The sequence below is a fragment of the Artemia sp. Qi Xiang Cuo genome, chromosome 11 (assembly GCF_049724085.1).
Source record: "Artemia sp. Qi Xiang Cuo chromosome 11, ASM4972408v1, whole genome shotgun sequence".
In the NCBI taxonomy this organism is placed as follows: Eukaryota; Metazoa; Arthropoda; class Branchiopoda; order Anostraca; family Artemiidae; genus Artemia; species Artemia sp. Qi Xiang Cuo.
In genome coordinates this window covers 7,608,179-7,626,806 of record NC_142804.1, presented here as the reverse complement: position 1 = coordinate 7,626,806, position 18,628 = coordinate 7,608,179, and the positions used below count along the sequence as shown (strand labels likewise).

The 18,628-nt window shown below is 34.3% G+C and overlaps 1 protein-coding gene across 4 annotated transcripts in view; it reads right to left on the bottom strand.

Annotated features, from left to right (window-relative positions):
• The window catches only part of Hem (Nck associated protein 1 Hem), a 74,631-nt gene that overhangs the window by 36,327 nt on the left and 19,676 nt on the right, over positions 1–18,628 (bottom strand). For 3 of the 4 annotated variants that reach the window (XM_089096247.1, XM_089096245.1, XM_089096244.1), the window contains exons 2-4: positions 17,081–17,255; positions 6,870–8,776; positions 3,173–3,547 (exon numbers count right to left, since the gene is read on the bottom strand). In XM_089096247.1, coding sequence (XP_088952373.1) covers positions 3,173–3,547; positions 6,870–8,776; positions 17,081–17,185 — 2,387 coding nt within the window. In that variant the 5' untranslated portion in view covers positions 17,186–17,255. Of the gene's footprint in view, positions 1–3,172; positions 3,548–6,869; positions 8,777–17,080; positions 17,266–18,628 lie in introns of all 4 variants that reach the window. The other variant, XM_089096246.1, reaches the window with a different exon arrangement.

Genomic DNA, 18,628 nt, shown 5'->3' with positions numbered 1-18,628 from the left:
TATGGTTTATAAGGTTAAAAAGAAAAGGTTAAAAATTTACAACGAACATATATTACCCGACAATTTGGTCTCGAACCTCTTCCCTTAACGCTATGGTTTATAAGGTTAAAAAGAAAAGGTTAAAAATTTACAACGAACATATATTACCCGAAAATTTGGTCTCGAACCTCTTCCCTTAACGCTGTGGTTTATAAGGTTAAACCATATTATAAAGTTAAACCGTTATAAGGTTAAACCCTATGGTTTATAAGGTTAAAAAGAAAAGGTTAAAAATTTACAACGAACTTATATTACCCGAAAATCTGGTCTCGAACCTCCTCCCTTAACGCTATGGTTTATAAGGTTAAACCATATTATAAAGTTAAACCGTTATAAGGTTAAACCCTATGGTTTATAAGGTTAAAAAGAAAAGGTTAAAAATTTACAACGAACTTATATTACCCGAAAATTTGGTCTCGAACCTCCTCCCTTAACGCTATGGTTTATAAGGTTAAACCATATTATAAAGTTAAACCGTTATAAGGTTATAAGGTTAAACCCTATGGTTTATAAGGTTAAAAAGAAAAGGTTAAAATTTACAACGAACTTATATTACCCGAAAATTTGGTCTCGAACCTCTTCCCTTAACGCTATGGTTTATAAGGTTAAACCATATTATAAAGTTAAACCCTATGGTTTATAAGGTTAAAAAGAAAAGGTTAAAAATTTACAACGAACTTATATTACCCGAAAATTTGGTCTCGAACCTCTTCCCTTAACATTATGGTTTATATTACAGTTTAATGAAAAGAATATACATTTGCAAATGTGCCAACGCTTCGATTGAATACGACATTAAAGTGCACTTTGCTTTAATATACTGGATTATCAGTAAGAGTTAAAATTGCAATATTTTAGTTCAAAAATTTAGAAAGGTTGTAAATAAAACAATAGCGACTTCCCACTTAATAGTAATTTAATAAGTGGTGTGCAACTATGCAATGCCAAATATGATGAATTCAGTCTCAGGTAAACAATTTCACTCAAATGAAGCTATCAAATTGTTGTTTATAATAACTGTTTATTTTGTGTGGGCTCCATTTATGTCCAAGAATGAAAGTACCATATTGTGACAATATATGATCAGAAACTGAGATTATTTATACAAGCGTTCGATAGTTTCAAGCCGATTTAAGATAGATAAGATAGTTTTATTTCTGTCGATAGTTTTGTTTTGATTAAAGATAGTTCTAAGATCTCTAAGCTTGTGCTTGATAACATTTTTGCCCTATCTACACCAAAGCGGCAAAATATCGCAAAAAGTGGCTGACGACTTCTTTAAGACAATAACTCTTAAGTTACTTAAAAAAATCACTAGCACTCAAATTTTACTCCCAATTTCTCTTCAAATTTTAACTTGCGCATATTTGATACAGCTACCTCTGAAACAACGAAGTAGATCAATGGGTTTCCAAGTTCAATCCCAACCACTTAGGACAAAGGTTAATTGCCTGAAAATGTTTGTGGTAAATAGCAAGGATCTGGAAATTTTTGGGAATACAGGTATTCGAATCGAAGCGGGCTCGATTTTGTCAATAGCATCTTGGTTTTGTACCAAAAGTTTGTTTTTCGGGTCATCTTCATTGCTCTGCATGTTTTTAATTGCTCTTGGCGGATAAATACATAACTGAATACAACTTTTCATTTCATCTTTTCATTTCAATTACCCAAATTTCGAAAACTGAAAAATTGATTGAATAAATGAAATATTAGAAGACCGTTTCCCCTTCCAGAAAATAAACAAGTAGCCTAAACACATATCCAATATCCGTTACAAATGAAAAAATATATGGAGAAATAAATCATGAAAATTCACTTGCAAAAAGAATAGAAATTGTTATTACATGGTAAGCGCCATGTTATCGAAAACACTTATTACAAAAAATACATCAAATAACCAGAAATTGTAAATTTATCGTTGTAAATATAATAAAAATACATCAAATACATCAAAAATACATCAAATAATTTAGACCTTAAAACCTGCGAAAAGGTGTAGCCCCTATTCATTTTTTTCAGACGCTTTCTATCCTGGCTTTCTAGAAAGCACTATATGACCGATTTAATAGCCTTTCACATTCTGGGTGATTTCAATGAAAGTTAGATCAAGCATTTCGTCAGAATTACTACATTTTTCAATCAAATATCTTCTTTACTTTCAAATCAATTGACTTTTATTACACAATTTAAGCTTTTGCAATGACTTTACAAATTAAATAAACTAAAAATGTTCTCAATCCTTTTGTTTTCCTTTTTCTTTATCGCCATTGCAATTTTTCATTTTATACAAAAAAGGATAAAGAAAATTTCCTTATATTATAAGGTGTAATAAAGTTTTTTCTAAGTAACAAAATCAAATGCGTGTTTATTTATCTATTTATTCAAACTTCCACTGAATTTCTGCTAAACTTTTCAAGTTGGAAAGGTGGAATTATTAGAAAATAATTTCAGACCCATTTGAATGGCGACAGGTTCGAAAACCCACAAATAATAGAAAACTTAAGTTAAGGTAAAAATGAGATTGCAGATTTATTTTTAATGTATTTAATCTATTTTCAAAAATGGCAACTGTGTTCATATCTTACGTTTTATAAAAGGTTCAAGATTTTATCATTAAGAAACATTTTTTCTATTCTAATTGAAACAAATAAAAAAAACGAAATTGCCCCCCCCCCGGTAGATTAAAAAAATTATGAGTTTAAAAGTCAATAGATGCGTAAGCACATCTGCGAGGGCCGGAGGAAAGAACGAACATTTTCATGTATTTTAACAAATGAGTACAATAGTTTTCCATATTGAGAAAAAAATCATTAGAGTTTAGAAAGTCAATAGATACGTGTATATATCAACAGGGGCTGGATGCCCGAACATCGGTCCAAGTAAAGGAAGGGCTACTCTGCGGAGTTTGATGGTCCAAGCAAATCGAAGTTGAAGGTTGAAGTCCCAAATATGACGAGCCTCATATATAAAGACCCAAACCCCAGTGAGCAGAGCAAGGCGTCAAATAGCTGGATAAGTCATCACTTTCGCCAGGGTAAATATTATAATCATAGTGGGCAGCTAACATTTTAAAATAAAATTCTAAAGCACAGAAAAAAAATCCGACTACCTTAGTGGGTAGCTAACGCCTTACCATGTAACATAGTGAGCAGCTAACGTTTTATCCCCATTCGGATCAATATGATGCGTTTGTTGAAGGAGTACACTATTGAAAACCCTGGTTATATCCAAATGTGCATAATTCTCTATACTCTGTAGAACATTCATATACGCTCGAACACTGGCAAGTAGTTCAGATGGCTTAGCAATATCACCCGTTTCTGGATTGAACATCGACATGCCAACAAGGGCCCGACTGAAACGTGACTCTAGATGTTGGTGTAAGTATTCTCTTGGCGCAAAGGTATAGTCCCATATTGTAATTGTGGAGCAATAGTTGATGGCAAAGCATAGTTCAGTCAGGGCCATGTGAAGCTTGTCCATTGTGGTCAGGTCTTCTCTGGTTTTCCTATATAAATGAAAAGCAAAAAATAAGAGTAGAGCATTTGGACTTCCTTAAATTATCAATGATTATTAAGCGAAGTAAATATTTTAATATATAGGAATTCATGTTACTTTTGAATTTTTTAAGAGGTCAAAAACAGAAGTTATAATTGACAGGAAAATTTAGAGTTAAGGAAATTAGCTATGAGAGGCAATAGATAGTGGTTCCAAATTGAGTTTGCTTCAAGTAGACGATATTAGTGTGACATTCTAATATTTTCTTTTTCTTTTAACCACTTTTCCAAATTTTCCCGAGTCTAAACTGTTTGCAACATTTTATCAATTCTAGACAGAAAAATGCAGCGGAAAACATTTTATGCCAGGAAAAACAACTTATATTTACATAGTGAAAAATTAAATATAGGCTACATACTTGAGGCTTGTATATAGCTTTCAGGTCGGATTTAACAAACAGGTTTTAACAAAACATAAAAAATTCTGTTCGTTTTAAGTTTATTGTTGCTCCTTACATTAAGTTAAAAAAAACTCGGCTTTTATTGAATCCCAATTCTTAAGACCAGTTATTTGAATAGATTCCGAGTAAATTACATTAGACAACAGTAGTTTCGGTTCCGCAGCTTTTGGTGCTGATTTTAAATATATTCAATGAGGAAATTTCAGATATGACGTTAGTTATTGACTAGAAGCTCAAATTTTTAAGACATGTGAGAGTAATTGAACAATTAATTTTAAGCCATAATTGTGGGTGATAGCGCTATACAATAATACAAAATAATCATTTTCAATTTTGTAATTTTTCTTCCTTATCTTCCACCGAGGGCCTAATCCTTTTTTAGTCCCAAAAAGACGATAGCTGAAGTTCCCTCCGATTATTATTGAGCGGAAAAGTTAGACTTAAGACAAGTAAATAATTTTTAAGACCATACTGGCTAAGCATGACAAAATTAAAAAAAAATGTGACAAAGAAAATACGAAAATAATTCCATCTAGTGATAAAAAGAACAAGACGCCCTTTCACCGCTGCTTAGACATGACCACTTTTAAAACTTTTTTTGTTTTTATTTGTATTTGTTTTCACTCTCTATTTTCTTTTTTTGCAATGAGGACGATTGACCAGAAGCGTAGACATGTTGCCCTTTCACCATTACCTAGAGAGGACCTTTTTTATTTTAGTGGTTGTTTTTTAAGTTTGGTTTGGTTTTTATTTTGTTTTGAGGAATTTTAATCTGTATTTTGGGCCCTTTTCTTCACCGAGGAAGGTTGAGCGTAAGTCTCAGCCCTTATATTTAGATTCTGTTCATCTTTTTATCACTGGCTGGAATTATCCTTGTTTTTCCCTCGTCGCTTTTTTTTTTACTATACGTCGTTAATATTTTTAATTTATATTTATTTTGATAATATTTATAGTAGATCCTTGTTAAGGGAACACACTCCCCCCCAATATTTGAAAATTGGCTTACGTTTTTCAGTATTTTCACTAAAAAAAGTACAGAAAAGGCAAATCCATACCCTCCTTCAGATTTTTGAAAAATAACTTATTTTTGTATCCTCAACTTTTTACATTCTTAACCTCTGCTTCTCTGTATTTACGTGAATTCGCACCCTTGCACCTGATTGAATTTTGGTTTCATATTGTATAGTGAATTCTTTTGTTATATTACTGATGTTGACTTTTTGTAGATAGCCATTGTTATTAGCGGCATTCGTGCAACTGGATAGCTTTTTAGATATCATCTCCTAGACAAGCTGTTATAAAAGCCTACAGAAAGATTTCTGGATATACGACTGCTCTCATAAAGACCTTATTAATGTGATATTCAAATAGCTGATAAAGATTAAGTAACAAAAGCTGTATAAACTGTGACATCGTTTTCAACTTTAATTAATCCTAAAAAAAAGGAATCTAATAGAAAACGTTTAACATTTTTCTAGTTTCTGTTCACTTTTTGAGTTATATTTTGGCTTCAGAACCCATCTGGATAAGCTTATCCAGATGGGTTCTGGAGTCTCTCTAATGTCTCTCTATAACCAACTTGATATGGTTCCCAATAGAGAGACCTTACGGTCCATTAGGGTCATTAAGGGGACAATTGCCATAATATTGTAAATTATCTATAACCAGACCTCCCATCTATAACCCATCTATAGCCCAGATTATCTATATTGTATATTATCTATACCATTATCTATAACCAGATGGATAAGGTTCCCAAGTCTCTCTAATGCTGGATAATATTGTGATGCTATTCCATCATTCATGTATATGTTTACCTTAACATATTTTGCTTAATTTAAAATCCATATTTCAGCCTATCATAGAAAAGAAAAATTGCAAAAGCAGAAAAATTGACTTCGTTGCTCATAAATGTCCAGGAAATAGCCCCTATAAAAATTTTCAAAAGCGAGGGTAACAGTGAGACCAAACGTATAGATTTTGACAACCCCTGTCTCTCCCCAGATGACTGGTTCCCACCCTAAACTAAATTCTTACATTCGTCATTGTATATGGTTTCGTTTATGTGGTTACATTATCGAATTACACTGTTTTTTCCCCACATATTTTAGGGCAACTTCCATAAAATTATATGGGCTAAACACAGGATTTAAACAGAGCATAAATGAAGTACAATTTTAATTACATTATTAGTCCCATTAAATTTGATTAAATTCACCTTTGAATTCAAGCTAAATTAACTAAAATACAAGCATAACATAAGATGATTCAGCTGAACGAGTGCAAAAGGAGACCTAAGCTACGCGGCTTCCTTAGAAATATACAAATAAATGCAAAAAAAAAAAAAACACCAAAAAAAAAAAAAAAAAAAACAAACAAACATGAAGCAAAGTGAACATACAATGAATCATATGAGAAGAATCAGTATAAATAGAGATAAGGTTGCAAACAGGGTTGCCACCCCTAGTGATTTATCATTATATCTAGTGATTTTGCCTAAACGAAAAATCACTATATCAGCTCATAAATAACTAGATTATTAAACAAAATCACTCAATCAACCAAAAAACCAATAAAATCTGGTGATATTTTGCCTCACAGGGTGGCAGCCCTGGTTGCAAAATATGAAAGAACAGAAAGTATGCCAAAATAAATTAAGTATGATAGCACACATATCCAATGGGTGGGAGAAGGGTGAATTCCTTTTATCATCTTCTTTCACCTCAATTTACTAAGGTTTTCAATAATTAAAGCTATTATAGCCGAATGCAAGAGAAAATCCCAGAAATGGCATGAAGAAAAGGTATGCATTAATAAAAGACCAATAAAGAAATCTAATAACAAAGATAAAAGAAAGTAGAAAAAATAGTACCTGTAGCTCTCAATTCCAGGCTTGTTGAGCTCAGTTGAGATTTGTTTTTTTCCTGGCTTGACTTCTCGTTTCTTTTTTCCATGAATTTGTGCAATGTGGGCAGCACAATGCTTTGGTAATAGTCTATCAGCCATTAAGCACTGTTCGTCACAAATAGTTGTAATTATGTTCTTCGCCTCTTTTGCCATCTCATCAAGAAAGACATTGACAACTGAAAGGCTTCGCTCTTTGATATGGTGACGTTCTTCGGGACACAATTCATGAGTGCAGTTTTGAAAATGACCACATATCAAGGGAAAGGCTATTATATACCGGTTCTGAGCAGGAAACTCTAAACACATGTGAAAATGGTCTTCAAAATGTTTGCTATAAAAGCAAAAAAGGGATAAATCAGAAGTTTCAACTAGCATTTCATCAAGACTGTCAACCATTCGAGTATGAAAAACAATTGTATTAACCAAGAATGCGAGTCCTTTATGCTCCATCAAATTCAGAGTAGACTTTCCATCAGCAGCATAGGCTTGTAGGCGACACCAATCAATTCGCATACCTCTAAAGTCAAATAAGTCAGCCTCCTCAACTTGGCGAACATTCAACGTAGAGATTGTGTTGCACATAGCTGACAAAATAACACTTTCCTCTTCAGTCAGGTTCTGCAGAGGCTGCAGCTCTAGGTCAAGAGCAACAGCATCATATCCTGATAGATACTGAACATAATAGCGCTGAAGTACCTGGTTATATTTTCTCACAAGAGCTCTCAACTCCTCCATGTGGAAAAGTAGTTCAGGAAGCTGACGATCAACTAGATCTTCCACCAGTTTGTTCTTCCCCTGTGCTTGTTTTGACGGAAGATTGTCATGATGTCTGACAAGCCATATTACTTCATCCCGTGCAAGACTTAAACCCATAAAAACAAAGAGAGCCTTTGGACCAAGTAGGCCCGGTTGGTCAGCAAGAATTGTTGCTAATTCTTTCAACGCAGTTCTTAAAAATTTCCTCCGTTCTCTATGGACGCGAGTAGAAACTTCTAGCGCCTTATTAAAATACTCTTTAACTTCTGCAGCACGCTTATTTTGACCCTTAATTCCCTCAAAAAAGCTCTGTAAACATCCATGAATATGAATAACTTCATCTCGGAAGAGACAAGTCGTCCATCCTGACTGAAGGGCAACTGACCACATTCCTTGTGCAGCCCCCTGATTCAAATATGGATAACACAATGTGAATCCAAATATAATCCAGCGTTCCATCACGTCAAGAGAAATATATTCACAAGGCATGGTATTTGTCTGTGCAGGGTTAAGCATCTGATTCTGATTAGCAATTAGACTGAGCATTTGTGCTGATCTCCAATGTTGAGCACTCAAATTTCGTCTAGCATACAGCTCCTGTAGAGAAAGCAAAGCAGTAACTAGAACCTTGGAGTGAGGGACAAATTCATCGCTGAGCTTCTTAAAAGGGTGTTCATATTCAATTATCAACTGGCCAAGGCGTGGAAAACTAGGATCTGATTGATGCTGTTCATTGCTCATTTCATGTGCCGCATTGAACAAACCCAGCACCGCTTTTCTATCATCCACTCTTGACAGCAATACCATCAAAGACACATAAGTAAAAACCAAATCCAAATATGATTTTGTCAAATCGAAGTTAAGGCCTATGTCAAGCTGAAGTTGGCAGGCATCAATTGTTGTAAGAAGCTCTCCGACCTTGTCCTTAAAATCTAATAGGTCCACAAAAGTATAATAATACAGTGATAAAGATTTGATAATTTCGGAGCGCAAATGAAAAATCGGCTGCAGGCTTTTGATGTCGATGTTAGGGAACTTTTTAACCACATGCTTTATTGAAGATTCATGGGTTTTGTCAGAGAGAAATGATGGCTTCGATTTTGGATCTGCACACGCCTGAAAAAATTAAATAAACAAATAATTCAGGAAGTCAAATTAGCACACTAAATGTTAACAAAAAAACTGAAAAAAATCACTTGCTGACTAATGGTCTGCACAGCGCAGATACCGATCTCCTGATTCTCTTACTTCTGCCAGAGTGTAATACGTGATTAGGGGCAACCGAGCCTTCCAGTGTCCCCTGATTTCTCCAGATACCCATTTACCGCTGGGTAGAATATGGCTGACCTTAGGAGTCACATTGCTGACTCCATTCCAAACCAAACAATTAGCAACACTAAGACTTGAACCCCTGCACTTACAGTCACATAATTTCAAGTCTGGCATGCCTATCACTTGGCCTGTACAACTCAAATGTTAACAAATAGCTTTGAAATTCTACACAGAGGTTGATATCGCCCAAGATTGCTTCAAATAAAGCATCTTCAAATAAACTTCTAAATGCACCTTTTCACATTGCCCCCCCCCCTTCATCACGACATTCAAGTGAAGGCACAGCTTAAAGAACTTGGGAGACTCCAGAAAACCCAAACTTCCCAAATTAAATTCACTCCTAATGGGATTCGAAATTGCCAGCCACACATACAGCATTTAGTTTTGTCAAAGGCAAAATAAATTTTAATACAGCTAAATAGTAATTATTCAAATAATTTTAATATAGCCAGCATTTAGAGAAGAAGGCACTGAGATTAGATTAAAAATCAAATGAGCTAACCCCTCAAGCGCCATAAGCTAACCCCTAATATTGAGCAACTAACACAAAGCAAACTCTCTTCAATTGATGATTCCGAATTGTTCAAAGCTGTCTTTAACTGCCTTAATATAGGTGGTTTCATCAATGATATATAAATTCTATTATTAAACGATAATAGACTAATTTTTATTTTTGATTTCTCAGGATCCCCCTGACATAATCAGACAATACGAAAAACGTTAAATGGACTTATACGAAGCCTATAACTGACGAAGAAGAAGAAGAAGAGCTAAGTCCTTACAGAGGAGCAGCTCTGTTTAGCCCACAAAGTGAAGCAAAAGGAAAAGGGCTGAATAGTATTGACTGAATAGTGAATTAGCCTGCTGTGAATTAGAAGAAGAGGAGCAAATCTGTTTAGCCCACAAAGTGAAGCAAAAGGAAAAGGGCTGAATAGCATTGACTGAATAGCCTGCCTGCAGAAGAAGAAGGAGAGCAAATATTGTCCAGCAAAAACAATCGAACAACAATACTATGTTAATATTAGCTGGCCATGTCAGACTTCAGCAGCAACATTTTAAGAAATTAAAAAAAATTTTCTTGTGAAATATTATCTCAATTAATCAGCAGTTGTACCGAACCAATCCTGCTCAATTCATCCTCAGGGCTATACTGTGGTGTTTCTCCTCCCCATAGTATAGTGCAGACGGTTTGATATCATTCTATTATTCCTTCTTGTTTTAGTTTAAAGCTTTTTCCAATAGGCAATGATTAGAAGTCCTCCAAAAAAAGTACCCCCAGATCCCACCCCAAATACCAGTGAAACTGATACCCATTTTGGCTGGTCAAGCTCACTATCTCAAAGTTCAAATGATAGCTCCAATTCTGAGAATAGGATAATGATAAGTGTAGGGGCTAATGTCACCATAAATGATCAAAATGGGTTTCAAAAGGTCCTTTCTAGAAGCTCTAAAAAAAGAAAAAAATCTCCCCAATCAAAAGCATTTCCCCTCTCTGTGCCCAAGATCCTCCCTCCCAAAACTTAGGAATTTACCTTAAAATTACTCCTACTACCCCCTTTGAATTAAAAAAGATTACTGCAATAAGAGTTGCAATTTTTAAATTGCTAAAATCAATGTTCTCTCTTAATATTAACCGTGATGGATCTCTGCTAATAGCTGTCCAAGATCAGAAAATCAGCAGACACAATAATTAAACTAAAATCCCTTCTGAATACCCCAATTAATGCATCTAAATGGAACCCAAAACAATCACCAACAAAAATAGTAGTTTATAATGTTCCCCCAGAAATATCCATTCAGGGGTTAAAAGAAGGGCTCTCACATAGGGCTGGCAACACAATCCCAGTTGAAGATATTACCCAACTTGGCAAACCTAACTCTAATGGTCTAAAAACAAGTAGATCCTTCTTATTTACACTGAAGGAAAAAATTAATATCCCAGAAAAGGTCTTCCTATTTGGGCAAATCAAACCACACAAGGAATACAAACCTAAGCCTATCCAGTGTCAGAGGTGTCTCAAACTGGGACACACAACAAACAAATGCAATGAAATTCTCCTAGAGTGCAATGATTGTAAAGCAGTCAATCATAGAGAGTTGACAACTTACAACAACACTCAGCCTACATTCATTAATTCCACAAGCCCACTTGAATCTACAGATAAATCATTATGTACTGTATATAAAAAAAAGTTCTAACACTCCAAATAGCAACAAAGAAGGCCATCCCATACCCCTTTGCAGAAATGGAAGCAAATTCTGCCCAATAATACCAAATAAAGCCTGTAATGTAACCAACTAAAACCCCTCAGTCAATTGCCCCCCATGCATCCCCTCCTCCGGAGAAAACACCCTCTTCTAAGCCACCGAGCTCCTATCCTTAACAGCCGGACTCACCCAGTCAACAAGCGTCCTTGTCTGGTGAGATGAGGTCAGCCTGGCCCCCCTCCCAAGAAGATACAAACCTGAAAGACTACCAGGAATTAATCCCTTAACTGACAAACAGGATGCACAACCAAACATGCAATTCCCAAGTATATGCTTATTCATTATAAACAGTAATGCAGTTCAGGCCATGAACATACATCAACTACAGCAAACAAAAATCATTGCAGAATTGGCAAAAATCTACATCCCTGATGATATGCTCATTCAAGCAAAAAAAGATCTTGCTTTACTTTTTACAAAGTTGAACATTGATACACAGTCATATGAAAAATAAATCAACAACAAAACACATATCAATACTCCAGTGGAACATAAGATTACTCACTGAAAATAAGCTAAACGAACTAATATATTTTATGAATAATAATTCCATTAATATTGCTTGCCTCCAGGAAACTCATTTAAACCAAAATCAACAAATTAAGTCTCTGGGATATACTATCCTGAGAAAGGATAGATCATCAGAGAAAAAAGGAGGTGGTGTAGCTCTTTTAGTTAAAAATAATGTAAAATTCTGAGGCATCAATTTTCCAGATTTTGCAAATGATGTTGATGCAATTGGTATCAGTGTTTGGCTGAATAATATAAAAACCTACATAATAAGCTTTTATAATACTAATGGCCAAACTACAGATGCCATGGATTTCTTTAATTATATAAATAATTCTAATATGTTAAAAAATATCATTATTTGTGGAAACTTCAATGCCCACAGCCTTTTGTGGGGGAATAAACCAGCAAATAAAGCTGGTAAATTGATTGAGTATATGACTTCAAATAATAATGAATTAGCTGTTGCTACCCCTCCAAACCTGAATACTTATTTCAACCCCAAAAGTGGCAGATTCTCCACAATTGACCTACAAATTGTGTCGTTACATATTTAGACCAACCTTTACATAAATAAAATCTGTTGTCCGTGAACTAGCAATTGTGCCATAGACGTATATCGATATAACCCAGTTTAGTTTCTACCTCATGTCTCTAAATATATTCGCATTTAAGCACACTGGTCTACGATCGAAAACAAACAAAATATTAAAATTACAAACCTCGTCAGACACTAATGCATTTAAAGCCCAACAGTAGACACACTTGCTGAAGTATTGACATCTTTACTAATAAATACAGCTAATCATGCTATCCTCAGGACAACACCTAAGAAAACCTTCCCTAAACACATTCCCAAAGCATGGTAAACAAATGAGTGCCAAAATAAATGGAGAATAAAAAAGGCAGCTAGGACAGAATTCATAAAAAAACCATCACCTACTACTTATCTAAAAAAATTACAATCAGAATCTAATCTAAAAAGGACTATAATAGATGCTAAATATAAATACTGGATTAATTTTGCAAATAATCTCTCCAAAGAAACACACAGGCCATTTATACATAAGGTCATAAGCCACATCTGAGGGAAAAAGACTTCCCCCAACCCACTCCGGTATGAGCTTATACATAATAATACCCATTATGACAACGATAATGAAAAAGCTAAGCTGTTTAACACTCTTTTCGTTAATAAGCTAACATCAAATAATCAAAGCAAAATGTCCCCAATTCCTATGAACCCAAGTTACAAACCACGCCCAGGATCCGAGTATATAACTAGTCCATTTTCAATCCAGGAAATGAATAATGCAATACATAATATTAGGACCAACACCAGTGGCCGCTATGACAATATACACCCTACATGGATAAAGAATCTCACCTCTTCATATAAACAAGAACTGCGAAATTGTTATAATCACGCTTGGGCATCTTCTATGTTCCCCAATATATGGAAATGTTCGTCCCTCCTACCAATCCTAAAGAAAAATAAACCCAAAGATAACCCTGAGTCCTATAGGCCCATAATGATTACTCCCGTGATGGGGAAAATAATGGAGAAAATGATCTATCACAGACTCCTCTGGTTTGTTGGAAAAAATAATATGATCCCTCACACTCAAACAGGATTCAGGAAACATCCCTCCTCAAAATATACTTTCATTTTGCTAAAAAATATGATAAATGAGTCATTCTAAAAAAATAATGTCTCAGTTGTAGTTTCTCTTTATTTTTAGAGGGCTTACAACAGTGTAAAGCATCAAACCCTATTAATTGCACTTGCAATCCTTGGACTACCGCCTAAGGAATTATCCTTTATAAAATTTTTCAGAGAAGTTTGAAATTTCGTAGTTGGTGTTGGTTCAGCCTCTTCACCCCAAAAGAAAATAACCAAAGGACTACCTCAGGGAGCAGTCCTCAGTTGCCTCCTCTTTGCCTTATATCTCTGGGACATGAACCTACCCCACACAAATCTACAACATGCTGACGATCTGGTGCTATGGTCATCAGGCAACACCTTTGAGATACCACAATCAAATCTGCAAAAGTCACTTTTCCAATTTGAAAAATTCTCTCAACATTCAGATTTACACATTGCACCTACCAAGCCAAAAATAATCCAATTTCATCAAAAGTGAGACCACGTTAAATGCAAAACTGACTCTATATAAAATAACTATTCCAGAAGACAATCATATTAATTACCTAGGTCTCATACTTGACCAAAAACTTATTTTCCACCTCCACATTTCAAACACAATAAAAAAATGCTATAGAAAAACAATTATACTAAAAAGACTTCTTTCCACACCCTGGGGCTGTCAGGAGAAAACCTTACTCCAGTTTTATAAACGAAATATAAGACCCCATATTGACTATGGGGTCATCGTATATGTTGCATGTGCAAAGACCCAGATTCAAAAAATTGAAACAACACAAAATGATATAATACGTCTCATATTTGGTATTAGGAAACCCACCAGCACCAAGTTTCTGCTTATGAAAAGTGGATTAACAACAATAAGGGAGAGACGTAGCTTTCTCTTGACAAAACTACTTAAAAAAATTGAATCAAATAGCTCACACACCCTACATAATTGATTAAGAAATTCAGTAATGTATAGAGGCATTGAAGATGAGTATGCTAATATTCAGAAGAAGTTCCCCATACCAGCAAAGTCAATTACACTCACGTTCCCCAAATCCCCTCCCTTGAATTGGTCAAGTCCCATAATAAATACTGATTTCTCAAAGTGGAATAAAGATTTAACCCTCATTGCTTTTGTCCAGAAAAAAATTGCTGAACTTAATACAATTACCTATAAAAATCACTTCCAAATATTTGTCGATGGGTCAAAAATGAATGAGAAGGTAGCAAGTGGTGCTTTCCTTCCTCACCTGAAAATTGCAATGGGAGAGAGATTATAGAATAATTTATCGATAATGTATGCTGAGTTAAGTCTTATAGTCATGCCATTGGAACACCTCAGGAAAACCAACCTTTGATTGCAAATTCAAATAATATTATCGTATATTCCGACTCTCTATCAAGCCTTGAGTTTCTGGCCTCAGCTCCTCAGCATAAGTTGGAAATTGACACTTATCATTGTCCCAGTATTATAGATAATCTTGCTTCAAGTGGCATAAAACTTATTTTCTGGATATTCCTAGCCCCTCTGGCATAAGTGGTAATCATCAGGTTGATGAAATAGAAAAAAATGCTACAAATATTGACCAGCCAAGTGGGAGACCCATCCCAATTAGAGATTTTTGCCGATGGAGGCTATCAAATATTAATTTCAATGATATTAATCCTATCCTTTCCTCCTTTCACAATACGTATCTCTCTCAAATTTATCATAGAATTCGTTCTGAAACAAATGGACTAAAGTTCCTTGCATTCTCATATAAGTTTTCTAATTCAAGTGGTTCAATTCCCCTGTCCCCTCTTTACAGGCATTGTAATATGAATAATGAAACAATTGACCATTGCCTATTTGAATGTAATATGCTGACGTCTGCACAACACACCTTGCTTTGTAAACTGTTAAAATGCTTCAAACACCACAAAATCTCACTATCAGCCAAGAGCCTAGCCAACTATACCTGCACACAGAGCACAGAAATCGATATCTATCATCTTATATTTGAACTCCTTGAGTCGAAAGATCTACTGAAAGATATCTCAGAATATCTAATAAATAAGAGACAACCAAGCCAGTAGCTCTGTAGCCCACAGAGTGAAGCAAAAGGAAAAGGGCTAAATAGTATCAACTGAATAGCCCGCCTGCTGTGAATTAGAAGAAGAGGAGCAGCTCTGTTTAGCCCACAAAGTGAAGCAAAAGGAAAAGGGCTGAATAGTATTGACTGAATAGCCTGCCTGCAGAAGAAGAAGGAGAGCAAATATTGTCCAGCAAAAACAATCGAACAACAATACTATGTTAATATTAGCTGGCCATGTCAGACTGAAATATAAATTGATGATTCCTTAAAAAAAAAAAAAAAAAAAAAAAAAAAAAAAATGTGTACAAATACAGGAAACAACTTATAACCATTATACTTTCATAAAAAAAACAACTATATTTAGATTCAACTTACTTTTTTTTGTTTGTTGTCGGTTTTTTTTTCCGGGGGAGGGGTCTACAACTCACCATCTAGCTAGACCCCACTTTACAACAATTCCAGATAAATAATCTACTTATGGGCTGTGAAATAAAATATTTAGTAGTAAAAATATAACATACATTCTAGGTGATGTCTATTATTAGGCTTCTCATCCTTCTTTCTGGTAGTATGAGTATATTTATGCCAGGAATATACAAAAGGTGCATTCAAAATCATTTAAGGAATTGGAGTCAGTATTCAGGAATACACGTAGGCCTTGACATCTAACTCTAAACTTACATATAAACCTCAACTCTAAACTTCTATCAGTGCAACGTTTAAATCACCATGCATTCACTACAATTTTTCTTTTTGTATTTCTAGAATTACTTTTTACGGTTTTGCAGCTTTATTCATAAGAGTAGGTTAAATTCAGAAGATATAATAATATACCTATTTAATAGCCATGCTTTACAAAGGAGGTTCCTCCCCAATGTAAGAATTTGGACCCAAAAACACATCTGGCAAGCCTCAGAGACCCTTCCCTTTTGGAAAAATCATCCTAACCCCAACAAATTGGGGATGTCCACTGATATTTATATCATAACTTAAATCTAACAGTCAAAAGTCTTTATAAAATTTAGCCACTTGTGTTTTGTGTACTGCAATAAGTTTGTAAATCCAATTTCTAAGAATCAATACTTTCAAAACTTTCTTATCAGAAAAACAAGACGCTAACTGAAAAGGAAGATGTGCAGATATTCTAGATCATCCTAAAATTTTATCTTTTGGTCATGTTTAACCTTCAAATGCATTATTTGAACCATTCAGAGCACAATTTAAAGAACTCTGTAAAAAACACTTAAAATAAATGCTTTTAAGTGCAAGTCTTACTAAAAACAAAAATCGTAAAAATGTAATTAAAAGCAATAAAGCAGCAATTATTCTTAATTATTACATAATTATTCTTAAACAAAAACTAAACAGAAGTGTTCACCTGTTTTTCATGTCTTTCCGTTTGACATTGAAAGCTAGTGTTGTCTTAAAAATTTTCAATTAAGATAATCTTAACAAAAACAAACATAAAATCATTGCTGTCATATTTTCTGGACATTTTGAATCTCATCATGACTCCTCATTACCAAGTTGTTGCAGATGAAGTTAAGAATCATTTACAAAATAATTGAAAAAAAGAGACACCTTTTTTATGTTATAAATTCTTGTAAGCATTCCAGTTCCTCTGTCATTTAATATGATAAGCTTCTCAGCAAGCTTTTGCTGACTGATAACCATAGGTCTTGCCATTTTACCAGGAACCAAGATTAGTGGGGCTTGGGCCTAAAAATCAATCCTCTTTTTCTTCCAAACTTCAATTCTGAAAAAAGTCAAACAGTTACCATTCATTAACATGCAATATTACTGATCAAACCTGTAAATCTCAACAACACAGAATCTAGGACTCCAAACAGGGGGTGTTCATTTTTAAACAGAAAAGTTTCCAGACTCCAGGTATAGCTTAAAAAAGGTTCAGTCAAGACCTGGACAAATGTCTTTTCTGAAGCTTTGAACCACGCCTCTCGCATATGGCGGTAGATGGAGGTAGTAACCACACAAAACAATTTTTGAATCATCAGAAACTGTTTTGCCATTGCATCAATGTTACTTCCCATTACTTGCTACAAATTAGTTTTGACCATTTTCTGGAAAATTTTTGCCCCTTATAGCTAACCTGTATAACATATATTTCTTACAATTCGATTTCCTGCATAGCTATTAACAAATAGACAAAGTCTACACTAGCAAAAAAAACCTGTTTTGTGGCTGGAGAAATAGTTTTTGGTCTATTTCCAATTTCTTAAGAAGTTAAAAATCAACTCATCACCTTAAAATAGAAACAATAAATCTATATTTAAAGTAAAATTTTGCAACTAGTATAATAAGGATTCCAATTTTTTATCAACATGGAAATGACCCCCTCTTACCCTGAAACACTGCTTTTTTATTCTGTTGATTTTTGTTCACTCTGCCTTAATAATTTACAATATTATGACAATTGTCAGCTTAATAATTTAAAATATTATGGAAATTGTCCCCTTAATGACCCTAATGGGGCCAGCTATATCCCTAGGCTATAGGCCTATACAAACTGAAAAAAACAAACAAATATGGATTAAAATGGATTAGAGCACTGAAAACATGATTGATAGAAATATTTTGGCTATAAAGAAAGTTTTTACAAGTAACTAGTAGTTTTTATTATAATTCTATAAGTAACATTATATTATAAAGCAAGGAATCCATTATTAGTGTTTTCTTCTGAATTTTGTAGCCTAAATAGAATAGGGAAATATCTAGGGGGTAGGGGGGCAAGAGCTGGTATAAAACTGTCATTTTAGGGAAGATTATATTTGGGAAGGGTTGAATGGTATTTACTATAGTATTTTTACTATATTTACTATAATATTACTAAGGTATTTACTATCCTTCTTTTACTATAGTGGTTCCTTCTCCAAATGAGTTTTCATGCAAGATTACCAACTGAACTTTTTTAGGAGCCTTTTTTTAGCCTGGGCCTAAATTACATTCAAACAGAGCATGGATGTGCAAAACTAAAGTATATCTTTTCTTTCTTGCATTTTATGTAATCTTCCTCTGATTACATAAAAATGTAGAAAAAAGATTCTAGACTGCAAGAACAACTGATTTAACATAGGAAACTTTAGCACCTGTATATTATTATATAAAAGA